This window comes from Daldinia loculata (assembly GCF_022478755.1).
Source record: "Daldinia loculata strain CBS 113971 unplaced genomic scaffold F4817scaffold_16, whole genome shotgun sequence".
Taxonomy (NCBI): domain Eukaryota; kingdom Fungi; phylum Ascomycota; class Sordariomycetes; order Xylariales; family Hypoxylaceae; genus Daldinia; species Daldinia loculata.
The window spans coordinates 550,145-575,211 of record NW_026054870.1 but is presented as its reverse complement, the minus strand read 5'-3'; the positions used below and the strand labels follow the sequence as shown (position 1 = coordinate 575,211).

Sequence of the window (25,067 nt, the reverse complement as noted above, 5' to 3'; positions counted from 1 at the left end):
TTTATATAAAATTAAATATTTTATAAAATTTATATAAATTAATAATTTATTTAAAATTATAATTTTTTAAAAGTTTAGTAAAATTTTATATTTAACAATTTTATAAAAGTTATTAAAAACGTTATTGTTTAAAATATTAAAGGTTTTTTATATATAAAAAAATTTGTTATATATTATTTTATAATAATTTTTATATTATTAAAAAAAATAAATTTTTTTTTAAAAAAATTGCTATTTTAAAAACGTTATTTATATTTTTATTTATTTTTTAATTAAAGTATAAAGTAGTTGGAGTGGGGTTTTTATGGAAGGTATTTAAAGTTTTTGGGAAAATATGGTATATTTTTCCAATTTGATTGAGAAGGTGAGGTAAAAGGATTGTATGAAAAAGGTAAAAATAGTATGAAAATAAATTGATTTTAATTTTAATTGAAAATTTAATTGGGAATAATTGGTAATTATATAAATGTAAGTTGTAAAATTTAAAAGTATAAAAAGATTTAAAAGTATTGTTTAGTAAATGATTATGTTATATTTATTGTTTTTTAGTTATTTAATAAAATTATAATATATTTTTAATAATATTAAAATATTATGTTTTTAATAATATTAAAATATTATATAAAGGTTTTAACATTAATGATATAATTTTCGAAAAAGTAAATTTAATGGTTTTTTATGTTTTAACCGTTATAGCGGGTAAATTTAAAAAATAATAAAAAAAAAAATAAAAAAATAATATAATATTTTTTATTAAATATAAAGTATTATATTAATGGTTTAAAAGTTGTTTATTAAAATAAAATTATTAATTGTAAAGTTTTATTTAATGTGAAACTTAATGAATTAAAAAAGAAAAAAAAAAATCTTTTTTATAAATTATTTTAATAATATAATTAACGTATAAATAAATAAATATAGTAATTTATTTAATAATTTATATAAGTTATTATAATAATGATGTTTATTATTTTTATTTATTTATTATAATATATTTAAATTTATAAAATTAATTTAAGATTTTTTTGATTTTTATATAAATTTATATAAACTTTTTTTAAAAATTAATTAAAATACGTGCATCGGGGTGAATATTAATCCGAAAAATCCCGGATTAATTTTATTAAATTCTTTAAATTTATTTAATTAATGCATAATTATTTTATAATTTTCGGATTAATATCCGTTCCGATGCACGCGTTTTTATAAACTTTTTAAAAATATATATAATAATTTAAATAAAATCCGGAAAAATTCCGGATTAATTTTATTAAAACTTTTTAACTTTTCCCGATATTTTAATATTTATTTAAAAATTTTAATATATTATTTTATAATTTTTATTAATTAAATTAAAAAAAGTTTAATATTTTTTTTAAAACGTTAAAATGTAAGTAAGGTATGTGGTGCCCAAAAGTCACGGGCCACATACGATGTGGCCGTGGTGGCTTTAAAGGCTTAAGTCACGTGAAAGTGGAGTGGGCTGTACAATTAGGAAAGTTGGGCTGTACAGTTAGAGTTACTGCTAAGGTATGTACCTAAGCGCTCGGGCCAATTCATTTTATCTGACCGCCTAAATTGACCTGCCGTTGCTTCCGCCCTTGCTTCCGCCCTTGTTTCCAACTCCTCCCTATTCACACACATTCACAACACACATCGCACGCACATCTATTCTTTGTTATCACCGAACATATTACATTTCGCTTCGTTGCGTTTGTAAATGTCCTTGTCCATCTACTCCATCGAGTTTATAACGCGATAACACTAACTTGCCTCTCCATATTCTTCTCTTTGCAGAGTTCTTTTGGGGTTTGCTACTAACCTTTTTGTTTCTACCAAATCCTTCTCTGTAATTTACGTACTGAACCATCTTGACTACAATGTCTTGGGCAGCACCACCTCCGCCTGGCGTTCAAGTAACGCCTTACGCCTATCCTACTACTCTTAGTATGTGCTTTCCCCCTTATCTGACAAACCCTCCAAATAAATCTGATGCTAATACTGGTCTGTTTGATAGATGCCGCATTCACTGCCGTTCCAGTTCGTCAAGGCTTTGGTCAAGCATACCAAGCTCCATCTCAGTATAACTATTCCGCTCCTGCTAATCCTCAATCAACAACCACTATGGCTGCTTCATCGAATCAGCAACCCCAGCAGCAGAAGTTTGACTGGCCAGATTCGGTGCGCAGCTATGTGCAAAGGTCCTTCCAGTCATCAAATCTAGATCCTAGCGTAACCCGTGCCGAAATGGAAGCCAAGTTGAAGGATACTATCAGGTACACTCAGGATTGTGGAACTATGTACACTACGGATTGGGACAACATGCCTTTACCGCAAACATTAATCAAGAATGAACGCCAACAAGCGTTGATGCAGTCTATGGCACCACCCATGGTGTCAGAGACAACTCCTACCTCTGTTGTCGCTCCTATTAACCCAAAGAAGAGGAAGTCTACGGATCTCAGCGGACCCGAACAGACCAACACCGCTTCAGTACCGTGGCGTAGCACCAGAGCGCTTTCCCTCGAAGATCGAATTACCAAACCGTCGATGGAAGGTCCGTTACCGGCCAAAAGTAAGTTCCAGAAGAATGTCGAGAAGCGACAGCGCCGCGGTGATGGTGGATACCAGTCTACCTACCGATCTCCTAGCCCGCCACCCCCTACCGGACCTATCGTCGGACTCAACGAATCCTTGGAGAAGAGATATCTGCGCTTAACCGCTGCACCAAAAGCAGCCGATGTTCGACCTGAACGTATCTTGCACCAGACGCTAGACTTACTTAAGAAGAAGTGGCGGAAGGACGGCAACTATAACTACATTTGTGATCAGTTTAAATCGCTACGCCAGGATCTGACAGTACAACGCATTAGGAATGACTTCACTGTTTCTGTTTATGAAATCCATGCCAGAATTGCCTTGGAGAAGGGGGATCTCGGTGAGTATAATCAGTGCCAGACTCAGCTACGTGCTCTTTATAAATCGGGTCTGAAGGGCAATTCTATCGAGTTCAAGGCGTATCGTATTTTGTATTTCATCCATACCGCAAACCGGTCGGCGTTGAATGACGCCATCGCAGATCTAACTACAGCAGAGAAAGAAGAGCGACCGATCAAGCATGCTCTGGACGTACGTTCAGCCCTCGCTTTAGGCAACTACCATAGATTTTTCCAGCTATATCTTGACGTTCCTAATATGGGAGCATATCTCATGGATATGTTTGTCAAACGTGAACGACTTGCTGCACTCGCAAACATGTGCAAGGCGTGAGTAGTATTGTCCCTACCTCTATAGAGAAAACTTGAATACTAACTTGGTGACAGATTTAAACCAGATCTGAAGCTTCGTTACATCACTGAGGAGTTAGCCTTCGAGTCCGATGCTGAAGCTGCACAGTTCATTATCGACTGCAATGGCCAAGATCTGCTTCAAGAACGGCAAGACTATATTGCCTTTCTAACCGGAAAGGCTGGGATGTTATTCGAGACAGCCAGAAATGAGGCGTTCCGTAGAGTCGACCTCAAGGGCCAGATTTGATTCGTCTGCCAAATTCTCTTTATATCTTTTGTTTTTTCTCCCTCCGACACGACGCTCTTCACATCTGGTCTGATTGCATCGCATCACTACACATTACTCCCTCGTAGACATTCCTTTGCACACTTCCGACCAGCAGCATTCGTTGATTTGACGAGACATGTCGTTCGAGATAGGCGGCTCTGGATATCGAACTTGGTTTTCCCCGAGTATGAATCTATGACGCGGCTATTGAACATTTCGTTCGATCGATCTTATGAGGCGCAACGCGTCCACCCACGAAAATATCTTACATTGACTTTCAATTACAGTAAAAACAGTCGTGGTCCGGTTTGGCATAGGTGCCTGGTGGGACGTTTGATAAGGAGGGTCAGAATTTTTCAATGTTGGCGTTGGTCATGGAGACGAGGTTTACGGCACAAGGTCCTCGCGGACTCCGGTCATCATCGGTGAGGCGCATTTTGGTTCTGCTCTGAGCATTTAAGGAGTTTGGCGTTACTGGACCGAGTGGCCTAGTTACTTTACCGATACCCTCACACGATAGAGACTGGTCGTGTGCATTAGTTACTCGTCAGCTTCCGTAAGGTTGGAATTGCATGGAAATTTTTAGCAAGAGGGATCGACGGTGGGAACCGGTTGAGCCATAGATAAAATATCCGTAAAGTTAGCCTACGGAAAGCATTTCTATGCTGTCCATAATATAATTCGAGTTTCAATACATTCTTCTCGGTGTGAAATGTTTGCCTCTATTGTTTCATGGAGTCAAGTGTACCAAAGGGGCTATTTGTGTTAGACTAAAACATCATTACTTTAACCTAGGCCGAGCTCTTTGATACTCTCAGGCATTGGGCGTCCTCTACGGTCGAAATCTTGAATTTGATAGCTTGAGAGGCTATGTGAAAACATATTCATTAAATTTGGACCGTTTGATATGTTATTACTTACAAAACACAATGATAAGCGTATATTGCCGAAGCTCACGTATAATGAAGATAGGAACGTATAGCTTACAAAAACACTCTTCCTAGAACTTAGCACCTAGCATTTTTGGTAACATAGATCTATACTCTCAGTATAGGTGGTTATCGAGTGAGTAACATATCATAGTCTTGCACCGCCCTATAATCAGCCCATTCATTTATTATCTTTCGTCCACTCCACAAGGCTTCTCTCAGATCCGGTAGTAGCCTTTAGACCGAGGGGAGCTGACGGAAGCTTTACAAACCTAAGACATGCAGCCGTCGTATGACCTTATCCCACGCAACTCGAGCTGGTTTTTTTCTTCTTCTTTCTTGTGCGCTGCCTGCCGGTGGACTCACCTTGGTCTATTCCCTTGGATGGCTGTGGGTGGTGGTGGTAAGTCGGTCGGTAGAGAGGGAGGGAGGGAGAGGTAAGTACATCATGTGGACAGTGAACGTCGCATTACACGCACGCAAGCGCGAGAGAGACGATCGCACGGCCTGAGCTAGAGGGCCCGCCCGATACGGGACCAACGAAAGGCACCGGTTCGAAGCCGCGGGTGCTCCCGTACCCTAGCAAGTGGCGGCACAAGCGCGACGGGAAGGCGCACAGGCGAGAGTTGCCCTACGTACGTTTGTGCGCAAGGTAGGTTTTTTTTTCTTTTTTTGCGCGGCTCGACATGCCACACGGGAAGCTAGTTGGTCCGAGTACGATGTCTCGTGCGCCTTGAGTTGCTCGAGCTTGTGCTTCTTTCCGCCTGTGCGAGTGCGAAGGGGGCTGGTTGGCCGCCTCGGGGAGGCCTGGGCTGGGTGAGGAGGAGGACTCGAGCTTTAGGTGTGCGGGGGCTGGAGGGAGAGGGAGAGCGAGTCCCATGGATACGAGTTGTCGAATTTCAAAAATCTTGATATTCTACCTTGATATCTGCTTGGATGGAATCGAGGTCCGTGAGCTGAGGAGTAAGGGGAAATCTGGGGTCTGGCCAGATCGTAGCTTTGGCCTCTACGACTAGATAAGCCTCATCGCATGATTTGTTTCCCCGGGAAGAGATCTGTCATATCTATCGCGTGGCCTGATAATCTACATCACATGCAAGACGACCGAGATTTAAACTGTTGATCTCGAGGATACCTAGGGGCGATTTACCTGGCTGGAATGGGAGCACAGACGTGCAGCAGCCATCTCATCCCTAGATAGGATAGGGAACAAATGACGTGCATATCCCATCCCTCACGTAAATTATTGCAAAGACGGGCCGTCTTTTTTCAACGCCGTTACTTTGTTTCAGCGCTTGGTCCAGTTTCACGATGTCGGGGAATCGCCGTCGGGACGAGATGATCCGTGCTTCCGCGCATCGTATTAGGTACGGGTTAAGACATCTATTTTCCTCCGTTTCCGAACTATTCTCTTCCGCGTCTAGGAGTTGTTTTTTCACGTGTCTCTATTCACGTGTCTTTATGCAGCTAGAGTTGTTAAAGGTAAGATATATCCGTGCTATGCAGAGGATTGCCTTCCTAGTACGTGTTGGTATAGGTAGCTGTCAACCTAACTTGGGCGTTCTGGAAGTATTCCGGAGGGTCCCGGGTTGACCGGAGCTGGTCCGGACAAGGGCTATTTTCATGCATTCCTACATGCCAATTATGTAGAACGCTGGGTAAGGTAGCCAAGCTAAGGATATTGGCATAATCATATGTACCTGTTAGCTAGGTACGTCATTTAATGACTGAATTATTGCGGCTAGTATTCATCCCTAAAAAGCCTCAAGGTGCAGTCTCAATATGCGTGAAACCTCAAAAAAGAAAATACAATTAGGCCTCCTACGGAATTAACAATGGCACCTGTTTTAGTAGGTGTATGTGTGTGTGTCTACCGAGAAGATCTGTCGGATCTAGCGAATAATTAGTAATGTTTCACTAACCAATAATTCGGCGAATTTGTAATTTAGCATTGCATCTTAGTGGCTGTTATAAATCGTAAAAGTGTATGCAGGAACGGTGAGTGGGATAGGGAGAGTTGGAGAGTTGGAGAGTGCGTGTAGTAAGATCATGTGCTGTTTCAGGGGCCGCCCTGCCGCCCTGCCGCCCTGCATATTTTATAGTCGCATTTGCTTCAGTCTCGCGTTTATTGGGTTGCATAAAAAGCATTGCCAATAATCCTGTTGTCTTTAACGAAGTTGGCAATACCAACAATAGCGCCGACTGTTCTCTAGAAAGTCGTATATGGATTTCTATACCCACTGTAAAAAAGGATAGCTCAATCCGATCCGAGTGCTACAAATTTGGGTCCTCGATGATGATTTTCGCCATCAGGACGCATATGTACTACATGTACGTAAGTGGCCATGCACGCTGCAAGGTACGATGTCGAAGTTGGTATGTAGGTAGAAAAGATCTCTCCGGCCGTGGAGCACGCGCAGGGGAGGTTCCTGAAGCTCGGGCATCGAAGCCAAGCCATGGGTTCCATTTGCTGGGCGTGGAGCACAACGTCCCGGTAACGTTCTGATTGCGACGTCGTGTTTTGGGTTGAAGGACCGAGTTTGAAGGAAGGTTCCCCGGCTACCGGTATTGGAGAGATGTGGCTTCGTTTCCAAATGTTTGACTCCGACTGGCGGATTTAAAGTACCTAAAAGAAAAAAGAATAGAGGTAATTATTGTGATTGTGATAGTGGAAGAGCGGTAGATACCGTAGCGGTAGAGCGGATGCTATTCTAGGGGGTGCCCTGGCAATTAGGGCCACTCCGAGCCTAAACAATGCCCAATGCCCAACCGGTTGGAGACTGCTTTACGAAACCACGAAGTAATGAAGGCCTATCGGAGTTACGCTTTTCTGGTAACTAGGTAACGGAAGTAGGAACTGGATGGGTTAGCAAGAAGCAAACTGGTATGAAAAAAAGAATCATGATCTAGAATATAGACTAATTTAGTACGTGGATCTTGTTCGACAAGTGTTGCGATTTTCGGAATGATTTATGCGATCTCCATGTGTCGTCAGTCGATCAAGCAGAATCGATTGTTAGATTGTTTGGGGGCCTCCTTTTTTATTTTCTCTCATTCTTATTCTTATTAGAGGGGAATGTGGCCATAAGTGGTCATGGCGGGGTGAGGGGCTAAACGGAAGTGGAGGGGCAAACAACCTTGAAAACAAGCTCTATAATATTTAATTCCAGGGTACTGAATGGAGGGCTAGTGCTTCATTACGGGTAACTAAACTTAAGGGATTTTAAGTACATGCACTTGTTGGAATGGGTACCTCCTAAGGTTGTCATGCGATAATCGGTTGCGGTTGCGTAGCGGACTTCTCAACTTAAAAACCTTTTTTTTTTGTCATATTAAACCTTGTTACTTTCATTTCTTCTCTATAAGGTTTTATATATTGTACATCATTGATATTAAATTGTTAATAATCAATTTGATATATTCATCTCATATCTGGTAATATTCTACCTAGATATAGCTATCTATACAATAATATGACTTATTCCCCATCTTACATTTGCTGTAGGGACCTGAACTACAGGGCTAGCACGCGCTAAGGTTGTCTTGTAGCAGTACCGGGCAGTCTAGGTCGCCCTAGCTCTTTTAGTCGGATCTTTTTGAAAGCACCCCACTACCCACCCATGCGTGAAAGTTCTTTCGAACATTGAATTCTCCCTTGTCCCGTTTGGGTCACGGTAGCTAGGTACGTACCATTGCCCGTGCTGCTCCTGCTTGTGGGCATGGACATAAATGGCATGCAGGCTATCCGCCCGTTCAAAATGCATTGAAGGGCAGGCATGTCCGTCAAGGGCCACTTATAACCCATGGCGCACACACCTACAAGTAACCCACAACTCAGCCTACCCAATCTGCTAACGCCCGACTTAATTTATCCCACTTTTTCGACGTTTCCACCTTGTTCTCCCAGCCAGTCACTTCAAACCCACCCCATCCCAGTTAAGCGCAAAGCAGTCAGTCATTCTCAAATCTAGCCAGTCTTGTTCCTCTCCTCCTCTTCTTCTATCTTCCTGACCTCACTCAATCTCTATAAGATAGCCTGTCGATAACTTCTTACATTCCCACTATCAGGACGATAAGGCGACGACTGGACTGACGATAGCAGAACATACGATACTAGCATTAACGCCGGAGCTAAGTCTATAACGTGCGTGTCTGCCACGGGTATTGACCAGCAAAACAATTAATATCCGACCCACTATTGTGACTGTTGGGAAGGAGATAAAGAAACGGCGAATCCGTGAAAGAAAGAAATACCTAGCGAAAAGGCTATCGCAGGGTAGGCAGTGCTATTAACCACTATCGGCCCAGGAAAAGGAAACAATCGCAATCTTTCCTTTTTTTCGCTGCTTATTTGTTCGATATCGACTGGCCGACAAGTATACAAGCTGAAAAAAGTAAAATAAAAATAAAAATAAGGGAACCTTACCTAACTTTCGAGGATTTGGTTTATTTTCCCTCTCCATTACGTTGCGAAAGGTCTCACCTTGACGCACCTCAACTACTCGATCCCACCGGCTGAACTCCCGCGACTTTCTTCGCTTCATTGCGATTACACGTTGTCGCACTGATTCAGACCCGTTGTCGAACAGGACCGCGAGACTCTGCTGCGTTCGCGTAACCGTACCTGAACCTTGGGGATAGCCCAGTCTGCCATTTCTGGCCTGCGCCCATTCCTTCTTGGATCCTCCTTCGCCGCCTCCGCCTCCTTCTGCTTGACTTCGCAATCCACAAGCTTCCGAATCTGTACAACGATGAAGGTGCGCCATTAAATCTAAGAACCCCTCCTCTGTTTGTCTTGATTTCGTCGCGTGATTACCTTTCCCTTCTGCTAAATATGCATTCAAACGTGCCTGGCCATCGGTCGCAATCATGTCGCGTTCCAATCTACATGGCGACTTGGTCGCATCGGTAAATGCCGTGGCTAACGTTATGCGCTCTATTCAGGCTCTGAGAAGATCCATCAAGGGCGAAAAGGATAGGCCTCAGGTCTCCATCGCTCCAAAGTCTGCAGTTGCCATTGTTCCCCCTAAAAAGGTTGGCGATATTCGCTCCTGTGCATGTTGTTTTCTTTTCAGTTCTCGTTTATTTCTTGACCCACTTTTGTCACATTGGACACGATGCTAATGCCCGAAACATCCATAGGTCATTAGAGCCCTTTATGATTACGAGGCAACTACTGCCCAGGAACTGAGCTTCTCGAGGGGCGATTTCTTTCACGTTATCGGTCGCGAAAACGACTCGGATTGGTATGAGGCATGCAACCCGGCGCTTCCTGACGCTCGAGGTCTCGTTCCGGTAGCTTTCTTCCAAGCCCTTGGGCGTACCGAAAGAGATAGTGGATCATCAGACCCGGGTCGCCCGTTGACCTTGAAGAAGGACGACCACGATTCTGGATTTTCCGAGACCAACGCGTCGACTATACCTCCTACACCGGCGTTGAGTCAACGTAGTTCTAAGTCGGGCACTAAAAACGGAGCTATGGTTTATGGAATTGTGATGTACGACTTTCAGGCGGAGAGGGCGGACGAACTAGAAGCGAAAGCTGGTGAAGCAATCATAGTGATCGCGCAATCTAACCCCGAGTGGTTTGTCGCCAAACCGATCGGTCGCCTAGGAGGCCCCGGCCTCATTCCTGTTTCGTTCGTAGAAATTCGAGATATGTCGACGGACACGGCCGTTCAGAACCCCCACGAGGCTGTGAAACGAGCCGGTGTTCCTAAGGTCGAAGAGTGGAAGAAGATGGCTGCCGATTACAAGAATAGTAGCATCACGTTAGGCAAATTTGAAGCTGGTGGCCAACCGGGTCTGGAACAGGGTATGGAACGGATGAGCTTGCAGCCGGGTCCCAATCGCCAGAGCCAACAGCAGAACCCTTCACTCGTAAGTAATCGCTGATTACTGCACGTGCGCATCAGGATATACTGACATAATTCAGCAGCAACAGCAGTTTAATGGATATCAGCAGCAAGCCCAACAGCAACCCCAAAATGCCGCGCAACAGAATCAGTACGCTTCAAAATCATCTTCACAATTATACGCGCCTTTATCAGCGCGGATACCGCGATACTGCTTTGCTGAGGACAAATATTGGTTTGTGATCGAAGCAACCTTAGAAGATGGCCGGCACTGGGAGCTTTCGCGTTATTATGAAGACTTTTACGATTTCCAAATCGCCCTTCTGACCGAGTTCCCCGCCGAAGCTGGAAATACCGGCACACATAAGCGCACATTGCCGTACATGCCCGGTCCTGTTAATTACGTGACCGACGCAATTACGGAAGGACGACTACACAATCTAGATGCATACGTAAAGAACTTACTGGGACAGCCGCCGTATATCTCGAAGTGCAACTTAGTAAAACAGTTCTTTGCTCCGAGAGAGGGAGATTATGAGATTGAGCCGAACGGCGACGAATATAGACTATCTGGGGGGTCCCGCTCGTCAGTAGATTCACCAAGAGATGATAACTCGCGGCAGTCGTCAAAGAACAATCTGAATGGGAATGGGTACTCCGGGTTATCGGCGGCTCCAAGACAGATGCAAAATGGTCAGCCGCAGATGACTCGACAAACGTCGTCGCTTTCCCAACCCTCACAAACCTCGCTATCACCAGGGATCAGCCAGGGAGGGCCATCTCTCAAGGTCAAATTACATTTCAACGACGACACGTTCTTAATACGTGTACCATCTGATACCAACTTTCAACAATTATACGAGAGAATTAGAGAACGAACCAAGGTTTCCAGCCCAGACCAAATCCAGCTCTTCTACCGAGACGAGCAGAGTGGTGACAAGCTCAGTCTGCTGAGCAACAACGATCTTAACTATGCTCTAGAGCATAACGAAAAGCTAGTTGTTTTTGTTGAACAGGTATAAGGCTTTTAAGGACCGGTCGATACCCCCAGAATATTTCCATATACAATATACCCAATGCGCTTCGTTCTACTAGAATTTACACCCGACAATTCAGCAGCTGCTTTTGAATTGGATGCAGGATGCAGGATGCAGGATGTATCCTGAACTCCCCGGCAACCTTTAGCCGTGCTACCCTAACATAACTACCCAAACCTACAGTACACGAATACTATCTGTGTTCTTGGAATAAGTAGCAATAGTCTACGTTATAGTGGTTAGAGTAGCGTTGTCTAGTGGTACGCGCATTCGCTTAAGGTAGTTGAATGACTGAATGGTTCGAGATGAGTTACTCTTACTGCGACTGTCTAATACCGTTTTCTATGTCATAACCCCTTACTCACATGGATCTTTTTTCTTCTGAAATCTTCAAAAATCTTTCCTTTCAGCACCGGACCGGGTCGAAGAGGGTATTTATAGGTTAGCCTTTCTTCAATTTTTTTATACGGTATACCTTACGGTTTGGCGTGGACACGGTTGCTTTTTCTTAGGGGAACAATTTTATTCGGGCTTCTTATTCTTCTAGTTATATTTACAACTTCTGAACTTCTTTTTATTAACCCTTCCCCCGAGTATTATCTACTGGACGCGGAGATGGATAAATGATGGAATGGGATAATGGAATAGGCGATAGGTCGGAGCTATCAGGTGGCCGAAAGGTGTTCAGTAGAACCTGGGGAGGAAGACATGTCGTAGGACATTTACTCTTGAGGACATGGGGAAACTACAGGCAACCCCTTGGGCAAATGAATGAGGTAGCCCGGGATCTAGGTAGCGGAGAGACATGACATAACGTGAATGTTTGCTTCCTGCCTCGAGACACTTTTACGATAGCTCTAGAGAACGAATAAAAATGAACGTTAAAAGATATTTAGTTATTTCTTGCTCTTGGTGATGGTGATGGTATTGGCTAGTAGAGGAGGTTACATGATTCGTGACCTAGTTCCAGGCTCTGATTCCAAAGCTGCTTACCCGGAAGTGCGAGTAGTACTATTAGCCTCTCCCAAATACATATAGTTATGTACATGTAACTAGATGAGTATTCTTCCATTGATTCAGAAGATGCTAGCTGTTAGCTACTTACCTCGAAAATGCCTTATAGCCCTTTCGCACATGTCAAAATCGAGGATCATCAAATCATTTTAACCGTAAATATTACTGATAAACCGGTGCGTTTAGGTAAAATACGAGGTGAATCCTTTGGCCTTGCTTAATTGCACATTTTACCTTCAAGTCAGGAGGCTACATTCGTGTTCTTCTATGGTGATATTTTTGTGCTAGGTTTATCTATTCCAATGTCCGGTGAGGTGAGCATTCTTGATAACGGTGTAGTGAGTTATGCATCGCGAATCCCTTATACCCACCTTATGTACAGTAGTGTTTAACAGGTACGTGACTAAGGGCGCATGTCCTAACTGAGGGTCCGTTCGGTGTACCTTGACGGTGATTGCATAGGAAATAGCGCTCTGAGCGTTAAAAGTTTTAAGCATAAAGTCGTTCAATGCAATGTATGCACAGACCATCGGTTTTTATGCCCTATAATTCTGTAGACCCACATATCAATTGGATAGAAAGCGCAGATGGCCCCTGCACCCCTCACACCTGCTGCGGTTGCTTGCACAAAAAAACCTCTCAAACCACAAAACTTCGCGCCCCGATTTCTTCTTCTTTCATTAACCCCCTTTACATCCAAAACCCGGGTTGTGCTTCGTTTACAGGATTAGCCGGCAAATTTCATTGAATCAATTGAGATTTCACATCATCAACCCTTCTAAAAGCTGACTACCGATCTATCCAATATGTCGGACGTTGCCGCTGTCCCCGACGTCCCGGACACTCCTACCGGCGCGACCACGCCTAAGGAGCGTCATTCTCTCACCCTTGATCAGCGTCGCGCTCTTCGTCGTTGGGCACACTCCCAAACTACCCGACCCTCCCACAAAGCCTGCATTGAATGGTTCTACAGCCAGTATGGTCAGAATATTAGCCAGAGCACCATCAGTCACTCATTATCACCCAAATACGCGCGTCTTGACAACGACAATCAATTCAGCGGATCTCGTCTGCGCTTTGGTAATTGGCCCGACGTAGAAAAGCTTGTTCTTTTATGGCACAGCCAAGTCGTCGCCTCCGGTCGCAACCCTTCTAATGAGGAACTTGCTGAGAAAGCAAAATCCATCTTCCAGCAACTCCCCCGCTATAAGGACGAAACTCCTCCCGAGTTCTCCCCTGGCTGGATTCATCGCTTCAAGAAGCGTTACGGCCTACTTATTCGACGCCAACGCCGCCATGGCAATGCCTCCAATCCTGCTGATGATATTCCCTACCTCATTGACGCGGTTCCCCGTTTCATGAACATTAGTGCCGAGACCAGCCCAGCTGCCATTCGCGACGCAGTTCTTCGCGTTGTCGGCGTCGAAGCTAGCCTCTCGACCTGTGCTCAGGTTCGTGACGAAGTTGTCCGTCGCCTTGAGAACCCCTCTCCGGCCCCTCTCCCCACCCTTGCCGGCGCAACTATCAACCCTGCCGAGCCCAACGCCTTTGCAGGCACCGAAGACCCCGAGGTGGTACTCCAGAACGCCCTACGTGCCATGCAGCAAGAAGAAGAGGACGCCGAGGCAGAGGCTGCTGCCGTTCGTGAGCAGCGCGAGCGGCAAGAGCAGGGTCTCCCTCCCATTGCGCCCAGCCTGCAAACACCTGTACCTCAACAACGAAGTAGCGCACGCTTCACTCCTGCCGGACCTGAAGATCCCGCCTTAACCTTGACTCCCATCTCAAGCGGTAATGCCCTGGGTGGTGCTGATCGTCCTATTCGATGCCCCTTCTGCGTCAACCAGCGCATGCTTCGAAGTATCAAGGAGGCAGTAGAGCATATGAGCACTCACGTTGTCGTTTGAAAAGGCATTAATTATATGAAGTATCTTCACCATGATCAAGCCTATCAGCATATTCCATTGGCATTATTTATATCCCTAATGGGAGGTCCTTTGTGACTACATTCCAGAACGGGAATCCTTGTCTGTACAACTATGACCACAGTCACGAAATCAGGGGCTATGAGGCGTTAGGGATTTTTCTTTGCCTTTTCTTGTCGTGTAGGACGAGGCGGGCCTACATGATACGCAATCACACCGACATACAACCCACACACAAAGGCCCTAAGGGCCTGAACTCATTATAGGGTACAGAAGGGACATGGCACTTTTGGCGTTCGGCTTGTCGTTTTGGCAGCACAAAGGGGGGCTGCTTGTTTCTATTTTTTATTATTACACGCTCTGCTCGCGTGCATGCTAAGTGGTGGTGGTCGGAGGTGAAAGTGAGATGTCTCAAAAGAAAGGAGGAGACGGCGGGCAGGGCGTGTGCATCACCGGTTCGGATAGGCTTTAATACCATTTGATTTATGCTTCTTACATCTTATGCTTGAGATTCTTTGATGCTGCATGTGCTTTTTGACTTCCTATAGTTTAGGCGTTTATTATTCTCACCTGGTGAGGAGTGCATAGGTATGCCCAACTTTTACATGATGATCCCGCTAGGGTACCAAAGACCTGGGAGCTCTAGTGGTGAGGGGAGGTTGGTTTAATGAATATTCAATATTGTCATTTTTTTTATTGTGCATGGCTTACATGCAATGCATCCAATAATCAATCCCAACCTACCTCTTAATAGCACGGTCTTACTTAACGTAAGAGTAATATCAAAGTTACCAAAGCTTTAGGTAGTTATTCTTTTTATTTCTATTATAATATAAGTACGTAGTTACTTGATAATATGTCCAAGTTCCTCTTTTTCGATGGGCCTCAACATCATTACCTCGAGGCAACTCCAACTCCAACTCCAAATCCAGATCCAAACTCCGTTATCTAACCCAAACAACGCCGCCCGTTCGCGTATGGTATATATGTATAGGTAACATAAAACAAGCAAGTAACCAACCAACCAACCAACCAACCAACCTAATCCTTCCCAATCTTCTCCTTTAGACCGATGCCGCCATAACCGCGACATGTAAGTATGCAAAGTCTGCCCCCGAAACGCCCCAAACATGCAAAGCCGCAACACCCTCCTAGCCAGTATAGGATCGTAAGTAGTTTCGTCATGATACCTGAGCCATTCCCCCCTTGCCCCTATCCAGCCAAATGTAGAACTCCAATACTCCGTGACGTGGTGTCGTGTAGTGTAGTACCGTATCGTGTTATAACGTGAACAAAAAAAAAAAAAAAGGTGTGTAAATATCCAATTCTTAATGAATAGGATGGAAAAAAAAAAGACATTATATAAGTATGCACGTCTGCAGCAGATCAATAATTACCACCGCTATTACACCCACATCAAATTCCTCCCCTGCTGCCGATTCTGCTGCCACAGCGGCCTATTCCCCATACCATTTCCCCTAGGCGGACTCTGGCTTCCGCCCGGGGACTCGGCGCCGGAGCGCAGTGCTCCGCCGTCGGTAAGTGGCTGGCGGTCCTCCTCGAGCTCCTGGGTGCCGATGCCCGCGCTCATGTACGCGCGCGAGAAGTCGTCGATCTCGGTTGGCGTGGGGCCTTGGCTGCTGATGATACTAGGGTCGGACTCGCGGTCGCTGTCCTGGTCGTGCGGGTTCTCTTCTTCCGCGACGGGGGTGAGCCCTGTTCCTACGCCCATGGGGGGGACTAGGCGCACGGTGGGAGGGTGGTAGCGCAACGGCTGGGAGAAGCCACGGGGTTTTGGGGCAGTCCTTGCGGGTGCCATGCCGGATTCTGCTTGGGGTGGTGGCGGCTCGGGGACCGAGCGGTAAGGTTGACTGGTGTATTGAGTTAGGGGTCTCCTGTCTTCCTCTTCGTCTTGCCACGAAGGGAGCGGTGCAAATGCTGCGCCGTGATTTTTAGGACTGCACGATGGGTTAGCTGGGCTCTTAGTATGTAGTACAAATTAGAGACTCACCCGATATATTCCGTCCTGGGCGGCGCATTTGTTGGTAAAGGCCCAGGACCTTCGCGGTTGTTACCACGCCGCTTCCGCATGAAGAAGAGGACTATGGCAACAATTATCGCTATCAGAATGGCGGCTCCGCTGATGGAACCCCCGATGATAGCCCCCCTATTAGTCCCACCGGCTCCTGCCGCCGCCGTGGGTGAACTAGAATCGGTGGGTGCTCCGGCACCAAACGAGGATGTTATACTCGGCCAGGTAGTCGTGCCAGTAGTCGATGAAGGTGATGTTGTGGATGAAGACGAAGATGTAAGTGAAGATGAAGATGTAAGTGAAGATGAAGTAGAGGTTGAAGATGTTGATGACGATGAAGAGGATGTAGGCCAAGATGAGGATTGTGATGAGGACGATACGGAGGATGGTGACGACAGTGGAGACGAATATTCAGAGACAGACGAAGGGTCTGTTGTAACTGAGGGTGTTTGTGACGTTGGTGATGCTGTATCAGACCCACTAGGGGGAGGAGGATCCGGGTTAGGGTCCTCCGTCGCACTCGAAGGCTGGGACCCGATGGAAGTAGGCTCGGGAAGGACTGACGGCAATGCCGTCAGCGGCACTGCTGTCTCTTCGAGCACCAAGCTTGTCATGCCATCGACGGATGTTTCGACAGTAGTACCCAATGATGATGCGGTTCCGCAACCAAACTGGAAATACCCGCCAGCAAAGTTATTCCTGTAGCACACGTCCGACCCTTGACACGTATACACGTAAGGGTTGATTTCTGTTTGCAGTTCGCTGTTCCGGTCGACACAACCAGTAAATATACCCGTCGAGCAAGCTCCGCCGTCCGGACAGCAGCCCACCATACCATGATCCTGCTCCAATACGCAATGGGACCCTGCCGAGCATGTCGCAGGTAGGTTTGGATCACCCCCGATAAAGCCGCATACGGTGTTCTGTCCCTGTCTTCGTAACAAGTCGGAAAGTAAGACTGGAGCTTCCGTTGGCCGCGGAAAAGGAAAAGGAACGACATTCAACTCATGCAGCTCAACAGTTTTCGTCTGTCTGGGCAGCACATGACCACTCGTCAACTTAAACGCCGCGCTGAGAAGGAGAGCAGCAGTAGCCGGCGGAAGGCGTAGAAAGCCGGCGTTGGATACTGAGTGAGCCATGATTCAAATCCAGGACCAGACGACCGGCCAAGTTGGGATCGTGAGAGAGTACAGTAAATTCCAATCCAAATTGGCATCAAGATCGAGAAGGAATAAGAAAAGATGGATGTCGATGAGAAGGGTCTTCTTTAAAGAAAAAGAGGCGAAGGCAGGCAATGTAGCAGTCAACTACTGCACATGCGCGACCAGGGTGTTGCACAACAAGGCTGAGACCTGCTCAAGATTGCTTCTTGTCTGCACGATCTAGAAATAGGTACCTATAGCGTCGTGCTGTCTTACAGCATCTAGCAGCGGCTCCTATCCATAGCACAGGCGGCACAAGTCATGTAAGCTGTGCATGAAAAGGGTTGGATGAAAATAAAAAAGAATGTTTCGTTCTGGTTATCTGATACTTAGTGATGGAAACATTGAAACATTCTCTCGGTTCTTTTGAAGAATGTCTATCAACGGTAATTGTGGCATAAGCATTGCCACCGGCAGAATCAAGTTCCCTCTATGTTCGCCAACACGCCAACACGCCAACACAATACCTATACCAGCGATCGGCGCATCTGTGGAAAAGCCAATCGGTCCCAGGGTTCTTCGCTACACGGCCGCCGAACCCTGGGCCCTGGCGCCAGATAGTTTATGGGGAAGGCTATGACGAATCATAAAAGTGTATATTTGCTAAAATAGCTTTTTATAGACATGTCTGGCCAATTAAGGTAGATGTGGTAGAATGTACACAGCCACGGGCGGGAAGACGATGAATGGCTCCAGGGATGACAGGGCCGCCGCAGGGGTACTGCCCACCCTTCAACGACTTCGGTAAGATCTTTTTTGTGGTCTAGATTTTACCCTGTAGAAGTGGGCTTGCAGGCTTGCTAAATCAATGACATAGTGACTGTAACCCTGAAGAACGCACCCCGGATAGTTGCCATCGTCACACTTTCTGCATATGTGATTGAGCAGCTCGGTCTTCGCTTCCGCGACCAAGAAAACAGCGTTCAAGTGTAGTAACTGTGCAGCTTCGGTGTTTGTTTAGATGACAAAAAGGTGAAACAAGGTGTACCTGTGATACCGGCCGAACGGTATGAGAGGCTGTTCTGGGCCGTTAGTTACCGCATACCTGCATCTCGGCCCTCTGTTAAGAGTCAATCTGGCTGCGAGAACCGAGTAAATTCTGGATTCCGGTTGAGGCAACCTAAATCGGGTTGAGGCCTTCTAAGCAACTTTATCTTGAGCCAGCAGCATCTCCCGGGACGTTAGGCCGAATATACCAAGCCACCTAGTATAATGCAGGCAGATCGTAGGATGCCTTTGTACCTGCATGGATTTAGTGGCACTTAATAGCAACAACATAGCAGAGAAATCCCGTCGTAGATAATAGCGAGTTGCTAATAGCGAGAATCAGTGTACTCCAATCCGTCCTCTCCCTTCATGGTACATCCTATTTAGGAGTGGAACATGCGATTTCCGGAGCCTATTGAGGGCCCACGCAATAATCCAGCTACAGTGGGTCGAGAAAATAAACGTCAAATGGTAATGTAACATGGTGTATAACGATTTGTAAATTAAATAACTATTTATATTATATAGGTAAAAATCCACTTTTTATATAATAGAATATTTAAACCAATGATATAATTTATCCATATTTTTTTTAAGTTTTATTATTTAAATAACCCATAAAATATAAAAGATAAATTAATAGGTAATTTTAAAAATAAAATGGTTAAAATAAATATAATTAATTACGTTTATAAGTATTTAAATTTAAAATATTACTATAATTATTTTAATTTATAACAGTTATAAATATAAATTTTCTATAATTTTAAATTAAATCCTTAAATTTTAACTTAATTTTATTTTAAATATTTTATTAAAACATGTATATTAAACGGTTTTCCCATATAAAATCGACACTTTTTAAAAATACCCCACTTTAACATTTTTTAATTAATTTAAAAGATTCTTTCAAATAAAAGTAAAAACGCCATTAAATCCGTTTTACATTAGTTTAATTTATTCCATTTTAATATAAAATGTTTATATACAATTTTAAATAAATATAAATAAGTAAACATGGTAACTTTTGGTGTAAAAAAGCCATTTAACGTTTATTCTTTCGAGTCACTGTACCATATCGTATGTCATGCAATCCATGGCGGTTATTCCAGCGTTTTCTTGACTATCTGCACAGCTAAACGCCCGCTACTTGTGAACTTTGAGCATAGTGTGGTACAGCGACGTGGAGCGAAAATTCGGTGGGCCTTCGCGGATGTCCATTGGAGAAGAAACAAGGTCAACCGTGCTCGTTGATCGTGAGTGACTACTAAGTCGATCAATTATCCGATTAGACGATAATCCATAATCCATCCAGATGGGCGGCAGATGGGCGGCAGACAAGACAAGACCCGCAGACTGACGCTACTATGGAATAAGCGGTGATGGATAATGGATACGAAGAATTCCGAATCTAGCGTCTTAAACCATTGGCTACCTATCTGTAAACGAGTCAGAATAGCGTCAAAATAACTGGCGCAGTCTCCTAACAATTATGCTGGTAAGTGCGCCACCTTTTTTGACGTTATTCTGCGAGTCTAAGGGATGCGGTCATTTTTATTTAGTATGGTAGTTGTTGTTGCAACTTGGGAAAATGTTATTCGTTGGTTAAGAGGCGAAAATCTTAAGCGAAGGATAGTTGTCGCCTTCTATTACGAGTTACCTACGGAAAATGTAAAGTGTTGCAATGTAAAACAGGATTAGAGATTCACGATTCCGGGTACCGAAGCTGGAAAGTTTAGCACCGCCATAGATCGATAACGATTTGTGGCGGGTGTGGCAATGAGCCTCGGTACATACTAATGTAGGTACCTGCGGTACCCTGAATGCTCAGTGAGGTAACTCTGCAGGGACATGCATATTTTTATCGAACCAACAACATTTCATCTGATCACCAGGTGCCAATTTAGCTTAAGGGTCTTCGTGACGATATCAAGTTTTGCGGGGAGTTTGAAGGATGCTAAATTTTAGTTACCTCAGTTGACCCCATCGTGAAAGCGCTTATCTCCTTTTCTAGGAAAGTGATGAGATATGGCGAAGGAATCAAGCAAAGCACGGGCCGTTGATGTCTTGATCCCATAGCCACTCCGTACCCAGTTTAACCTCCGCATTTTGCCCTTTGAAACGAATCGTCGTTGCACTCTTTCCGCACATTAATATTCCTTGAACTTCCTACGATCCCGGCTCGTATATAATGAATTTTTAACGTTTATACGCTGTAAAAGGGTTGGCTTAAGCATCTAATTACCCAGGTACGATGCCAATTCGCGTCAAGTCGCGTCCCTTGGCGACCCCGGATCGTGCTTTGTCACCAGTCTCTATCCCCACTGAAGTTCCCCTCCCTGATATCGCACATGAAGATGTCTTCCGCGATGTCGTTAAGAAGCTTTCCATGTAGGTTGATTCTGCTCGGCAACTCAGTTTAAGTTATCACTGATCAACATTGCAGATATGTAACTGGGGTTGTTTATTTGCCAAGCACCTTCGAACAACTAAGGACTACATCGGCTGGTGACGATCTACACGCCCTTGTTGACCATCTTAGCACCCGTGTCACCAATCCCGCAATCGTAAACGCTTTATTGTGAGATGCTTCCTTAATATGGTCTTTAACCTCTATATCAAATTCTACTCTCTTACTCAACTGCTCAATTATGACTAAGCCTTCACGGTGGCAACGTGCTATGACGACGAAAAATCTCAATAGACGACCAATTCATGAACCATGAAATCGTTACTAATAATAATATAGGGCATTGAGATGGCATTACGGCTCGATAAGCGATGGCCGAGGCATCAGTGAAGCTCGTGCAAATGCTTGCGAGATCGTTGCCTGGAGGTTTTTAACTCGTCTATCGGAACGGGAAGCTGTCGAGTTTTGCCTCTATGAGATCCCAGATGGCAGCCAAAGCGATGCAGCCCCTGCCGATGAGCCCGCAGATGGTGGTGAAAGTAATGAGCGTAGCTCTCTACTGCATCGCCCTTCTAGATCTCCCTCACCAGATCGCCGCTCAGACAATCGTTTTGGGTCTGCGAGACGAAGCCAATTGTTTCAATCAATCTCGAAGTTGACTATAAGTCGACATACTAGTGAGGTTGAAGAACTAGAGGATGACCCTACCGAACCTTTTACGCATCTTAACGGCCTAGAAATAGCGGCTATTGCTGATGCAAAGAGGTTTCTTAGCCAGCACGTGGTACAGAAGATCATCACAGGCATTTGGAACGGCGAGATTATCTTCTGGGACCGTCTTTCAGTCCACTCGGAGAAGAAACCCCGGTTTTACAATCCCAGCACAGCCGACCCCTTTTCACGACTTCGAGTACCCAAGTACCTCAAAGCTTATGAGGTTGCGTTCTTCGTTGGGTTTTTAATGTTATACTACAGCGTGTTGATCGAGCAGAATCGTTACGCCATTACCCCCCTAGAAATATTGCTCTACGTCTGGTTTGCCGCCTTCTTCTACGATGAGGTTAGCGAATATATTGATGCCGGATCGATTTTCTATGCGGCAGATGTCTGGAATTTATTTGATATGATAATGATTGCCATCGGAATCGTCTTTGCGGTTTTGAGTAAGCATATGATACTATTCGCTTTCAGTTCGACATAAAATGCAATGTGCTAATCTTCACTGATAGGATTCGTTGGATTATATAGGGCTGATTATACCCTTGTGGATATTGGCTTTGACGTCTTATCGCTGGAGGCCCTCTTTATGGTACCTAGAGTCTGCTCGATATTTAGCTTGTCCCCATACTGGGGTACTTTAATACCTTGTCTCAAAGAGATGGGGAAGGACTTCTTGAAATTCATGGTTCTGGTAGTCATTGTATATGTCGGGTTTTTAACAACCTTTTCTCTCGTCGGGAGGGAGGCATACTCATTTTCGCACATGGCCATGATCGTGACCAAGATCTTTTTTGGGTCTAGTTACGTTGGGTTTGATATTATGGAAGAAATCGACCCCATCTTCGGTATTTTCTTCCTTTCCACTCAACCGGCGTATCTCTTCTAACCTTTCTCCTAGGACCTCCTCTCATGTTAATTTTTGTCACGCTGAGTTCAATCTTACTTATGGGCTCCCTAACGGGTATGCTCAGTAATAGTTTCTCAAGAGTTATTACGCACGCTCGCGAAGAGTATCTCTATGTCTACAGCGTATACGTGCTTGAGGCATCAACCAGCAACAGGCTCACACATTTCTACCGTAGGTGGCTCCTCTTATTACATCTATATGTGTCATGTTGACTTGAGTTATAAGCTCCGTTCAATCTTATCGCGCTAGGAATATTCAGGCCGTTACGCCTATTTCTACCCTCAGACGATAAGTTCCGGCAAGCACGCATTCTACTTCTCCGGGCAACGCACGCACCAATCGTCGGAGCTATTCAGGTCTATGAGTGGCTCACCAACAAGGTTAACCCCGACGGTTTCGACAACTTCCGCGGCCCACGACAGAATTCTTTTAAACGACACGCCGCACCACCCCCCAATGGACCAGGGAGCAGACCGCAATCGGGATATCGACCACGTATGTCAACACCGCGTGCTACTAGCGCGGAAGTGATTGATAAACCGAGGCCTCAGCAACGAGTGCTTGAGGATTATGCTGGAGATGCACCTAGCAATGTGGAGGTTCGAATCTCAGAGTTGGCAGCAAAGATTGATCGGCTTACTGCTTTGGTTGTTGCGTTACAGTCTGGTGCCGGTATCGAAACGGTTCGAACTTGACAAGTCTATAGCACATGCATTGCGTGTGAAAAACGTTGCTAAGAACCCTCCGCTGAAGAGTTGAAATCACCAAGGGGCGATGGATATTGTACAGTCTACCTAACGCATAGAATCTGTGTCTTGTACCTATATAGCTGTTTGCATCACTATCTAGAATCACTAGCTGGTTTAATGCGGTTTGCTTTTACACCGTTCGAAATAGCATGCAGAGCATCATATAAGGAGCGTAACGGTGTGTATTAACTTGTTGTTTATCCCGAGAGTAATCCAGCTTCTTAGCTCGAATACACACGTAACTATGAATTGTCCTCTCTTCTAGAGATTATAACCAATGAGTATATTCGAACCTCTAATGCTGATATTAGTGGGTCTCCGCGCCCTTTAACCGACTTCATGATAACACCATCACCTCCACACCATTAATAGGCAGCTTATTAGCGCTTCCGCCTATAAGACTCAGCAGCTCTTCCGAAAGCGGCAATTTTCTTAATCCTGACTCAGCTCATCGAAGTCAACTTCAGCATATAAGTTAGGTACTTATAGTCTTTACTTATAGTCTTTATAGTATCTACAGGCTCGAAACAGTAGAAGAGAAGCTACTTATCAACTACTCCTCGAAGCTTAACGTATCGAATAGGTTACTACTTACCCAGGCAGTTGAAAATGGCTCTCCAATTCTTCACCCTCGACGTCTTCACGTCCCAACGACTCCAAGGCAACCCCCTCGCCGTAGTCACCGTCCCGGCAGCGCTCAAGGACAGCCTTACACAAGCTACCAAGCAGAAGATTGCGCAGGAGTTCAATCTCTCGGAGACGGTATTTTTACACGAGGCAGCAGAGTCGAATGCTGGGAACGAAGAGCGCTACATCGATATCTTCACTATCAAGCGGGAGATCCCGTTTGCCGGCCACCCGACCATCGGCACCGCGGTGCTAGTGAAATATCACCTTCACCCGCACGTGCAAACTCTCGTTACGAAAGCCGGTCCCATTAGCATTGTTCCGCAGCCGGAGAACCAGATCCGCGCTAAGATCCCGCACGACGTGCACCTGCATACGCAGACGCTCGCGGACGTCGTCGCCGCCGCCGCAGCAGGGCTCTCGCCCGACCCGCAGATCCGGGAGGCGGAGCTGCGGGCCCCAGTGTTCAGCATCGTCAAGGGCATGACGTTCGTGCTGGTGAAACTGCCGTCGCTGGAACTGCTCTCGCGCGTCAGCACGGGATACAGGCTCGACTTCGATAACCTGCCTAAACCGTTGTTGGACGAGGGGCCCTGGGGGAACAGTTTCGTCAGCCGGTATTACTACGTGGATGTGGGCGGCGAGGAGGAGGAGGAGGAGGAGGAGGGCGGCGCTAGGGCTATTCGTGCGCGGATGGTGCAGGGTGGGTTCGAGGACCCGGCTACGGGGAGCGCGGCGTCGGCGCTTGCGGCGTATCTTACGCTTGGGGAGGAGAAGACGGGGAGGAGGTTTAGGGTTACGCAGGGGGTGGAGATGGGGCGGAAAAGCGAGATTAGTGTCGAGACTACGACGAGGGGGGGTGCTGAGGGGGGGGTTGGGTTGGTGGATTTGTGGCTGGGTGGGACGGCGGTTGTGGTGTTGAAGGGGACTTTGACGCTTGATGGGTTTGCTTGAGGGATGGGTTGGTGGTACTCACTTAGTCGTTATACTATAGACTTTTAATAGTCTATTAATAGGGGTTATGGTTTACTTTAACTTCAAGTCTATTACAACAGAAATGATATATTAAGATTATCTATGGTTAAAGGAAAAGTATCTAATAAATACTGCTAGTAAGT

At 45.2% G+C, this 25,067-nt stretch overlaps 5 protein-coding genes across 5 annotated transcripts; 4 read left to right on the top strand and 1 right to left on the bottom strand.

The window, feature by feature from the left end:
• Positions 1 to 1,800: 1,800 nt before the first annotated feature.
• On the top strand, positions 1,801 to 3,645 carry F4817DRAFT_64257 (SAC3/GANP/Nin1/mts3/eIF-3 p25 family-domain-containing protein). The gene is made up of 3 exons (XM_049307711.1): positions 1,801 to 1,947; positions 2,018 to 3,266; positions 3,324 to 3,645. The coding sequence occupies exons 1-3, from the start codon at positions 1,881 to 1,883 to the stop codon at positions 3,535 to 3,537; spliced, it is 1,530 nt and encodes a 509-aa protein (XP_049160458.1). The 5' UTR covers positions 1,801 to 1,880; the 3' UTR covers positions 3,538 to 3,645.
• A 5,179-nt stretch (positions 3,646 to 8,824) lies between these two features.
• F4817DRAFT_64182 (scd2/ral3) lies at positions 8,825 to 11,683 on the top strand. The gene is made up of 3 exons (XM_049307710.1): positions 8,825 to 9,521; positions 9,630 to 10,367; positions 10,423 to 11,683. Exons 1-3 carry the CDS (start codon positions 9,357 to 9,359, stop codon positions 11,362 to 11,364), a joined length of 1,845 nt encoding a protein of 614 aa, XP_049160457.1. The 5' UTR covers positions 8,825 to 9,356; the 3' UTR covers positions 11,365 to 11,683.
• Positions 11,684 to 15,720: 4,037 nt separating this feature from the next.
• On the bottom strand, positions 15,721 to 17,486 carry F4817DRAFT_314681 (uncharacterized protein; the record flags this gene model as incomplete). The annotated part of the gene is made up of 2 exons (XM_049300442.1): positions 15,721 to 16,273; positions 16,327 to 17,486. 2 exons carry the CDS (start codon positions 17,484 to 17,486, stop codon positions 15,721 to 15,723), a joined length of 1,713 nt encoding a protein of 570 aa, XP_049160456.1.
• Positions 17,487 to 20,382: 2,896 nt separating this feature from the next.
• On the top strand, positions 20,383 to 23,683 carry F4817DRAFT_333829 (uncharacterized protein). Its single transcript, XM_049302811.1, has 6 exons — positions 20,383 to 20,927; positions 20,983 to 21,117; positions 21,286 to 22,109; positions 22,176 to 22,511; positions 22,565 to 22,744; positions 22,799 to 23,683. Exons 1-6 carry the CDS (start codon positions 20,791 to 20,793, stop codon positions 23,266 to 23,268), a joined length of 2,082 nt encoding a protein of 693 aa, XP_049160455.1. The 5' UTR covers positions 20,383 to 20,790; the 3' UTR covers positions 23,269 to 23,683.
• Positions 23,608 to 25,041, top strand: F4817DRAFT_364297 (Diaminopimelate epimerase-like protein). Its single transcript, XM_049306735.1, has one exon. It carries the CDS (start codon positions 23,932 to 23,934, stop codon positions 24,901 to 24,903), a length of 972 nt encoding a protein of 323 aa, XP_049160454.1. The 5' UTR covers positions 23,608 to 23,931; the 3' UTR covers positions 24,904 to 25,041.
• Positions 25,042 to 25,067: the final 26 nt, after the last annotated feature.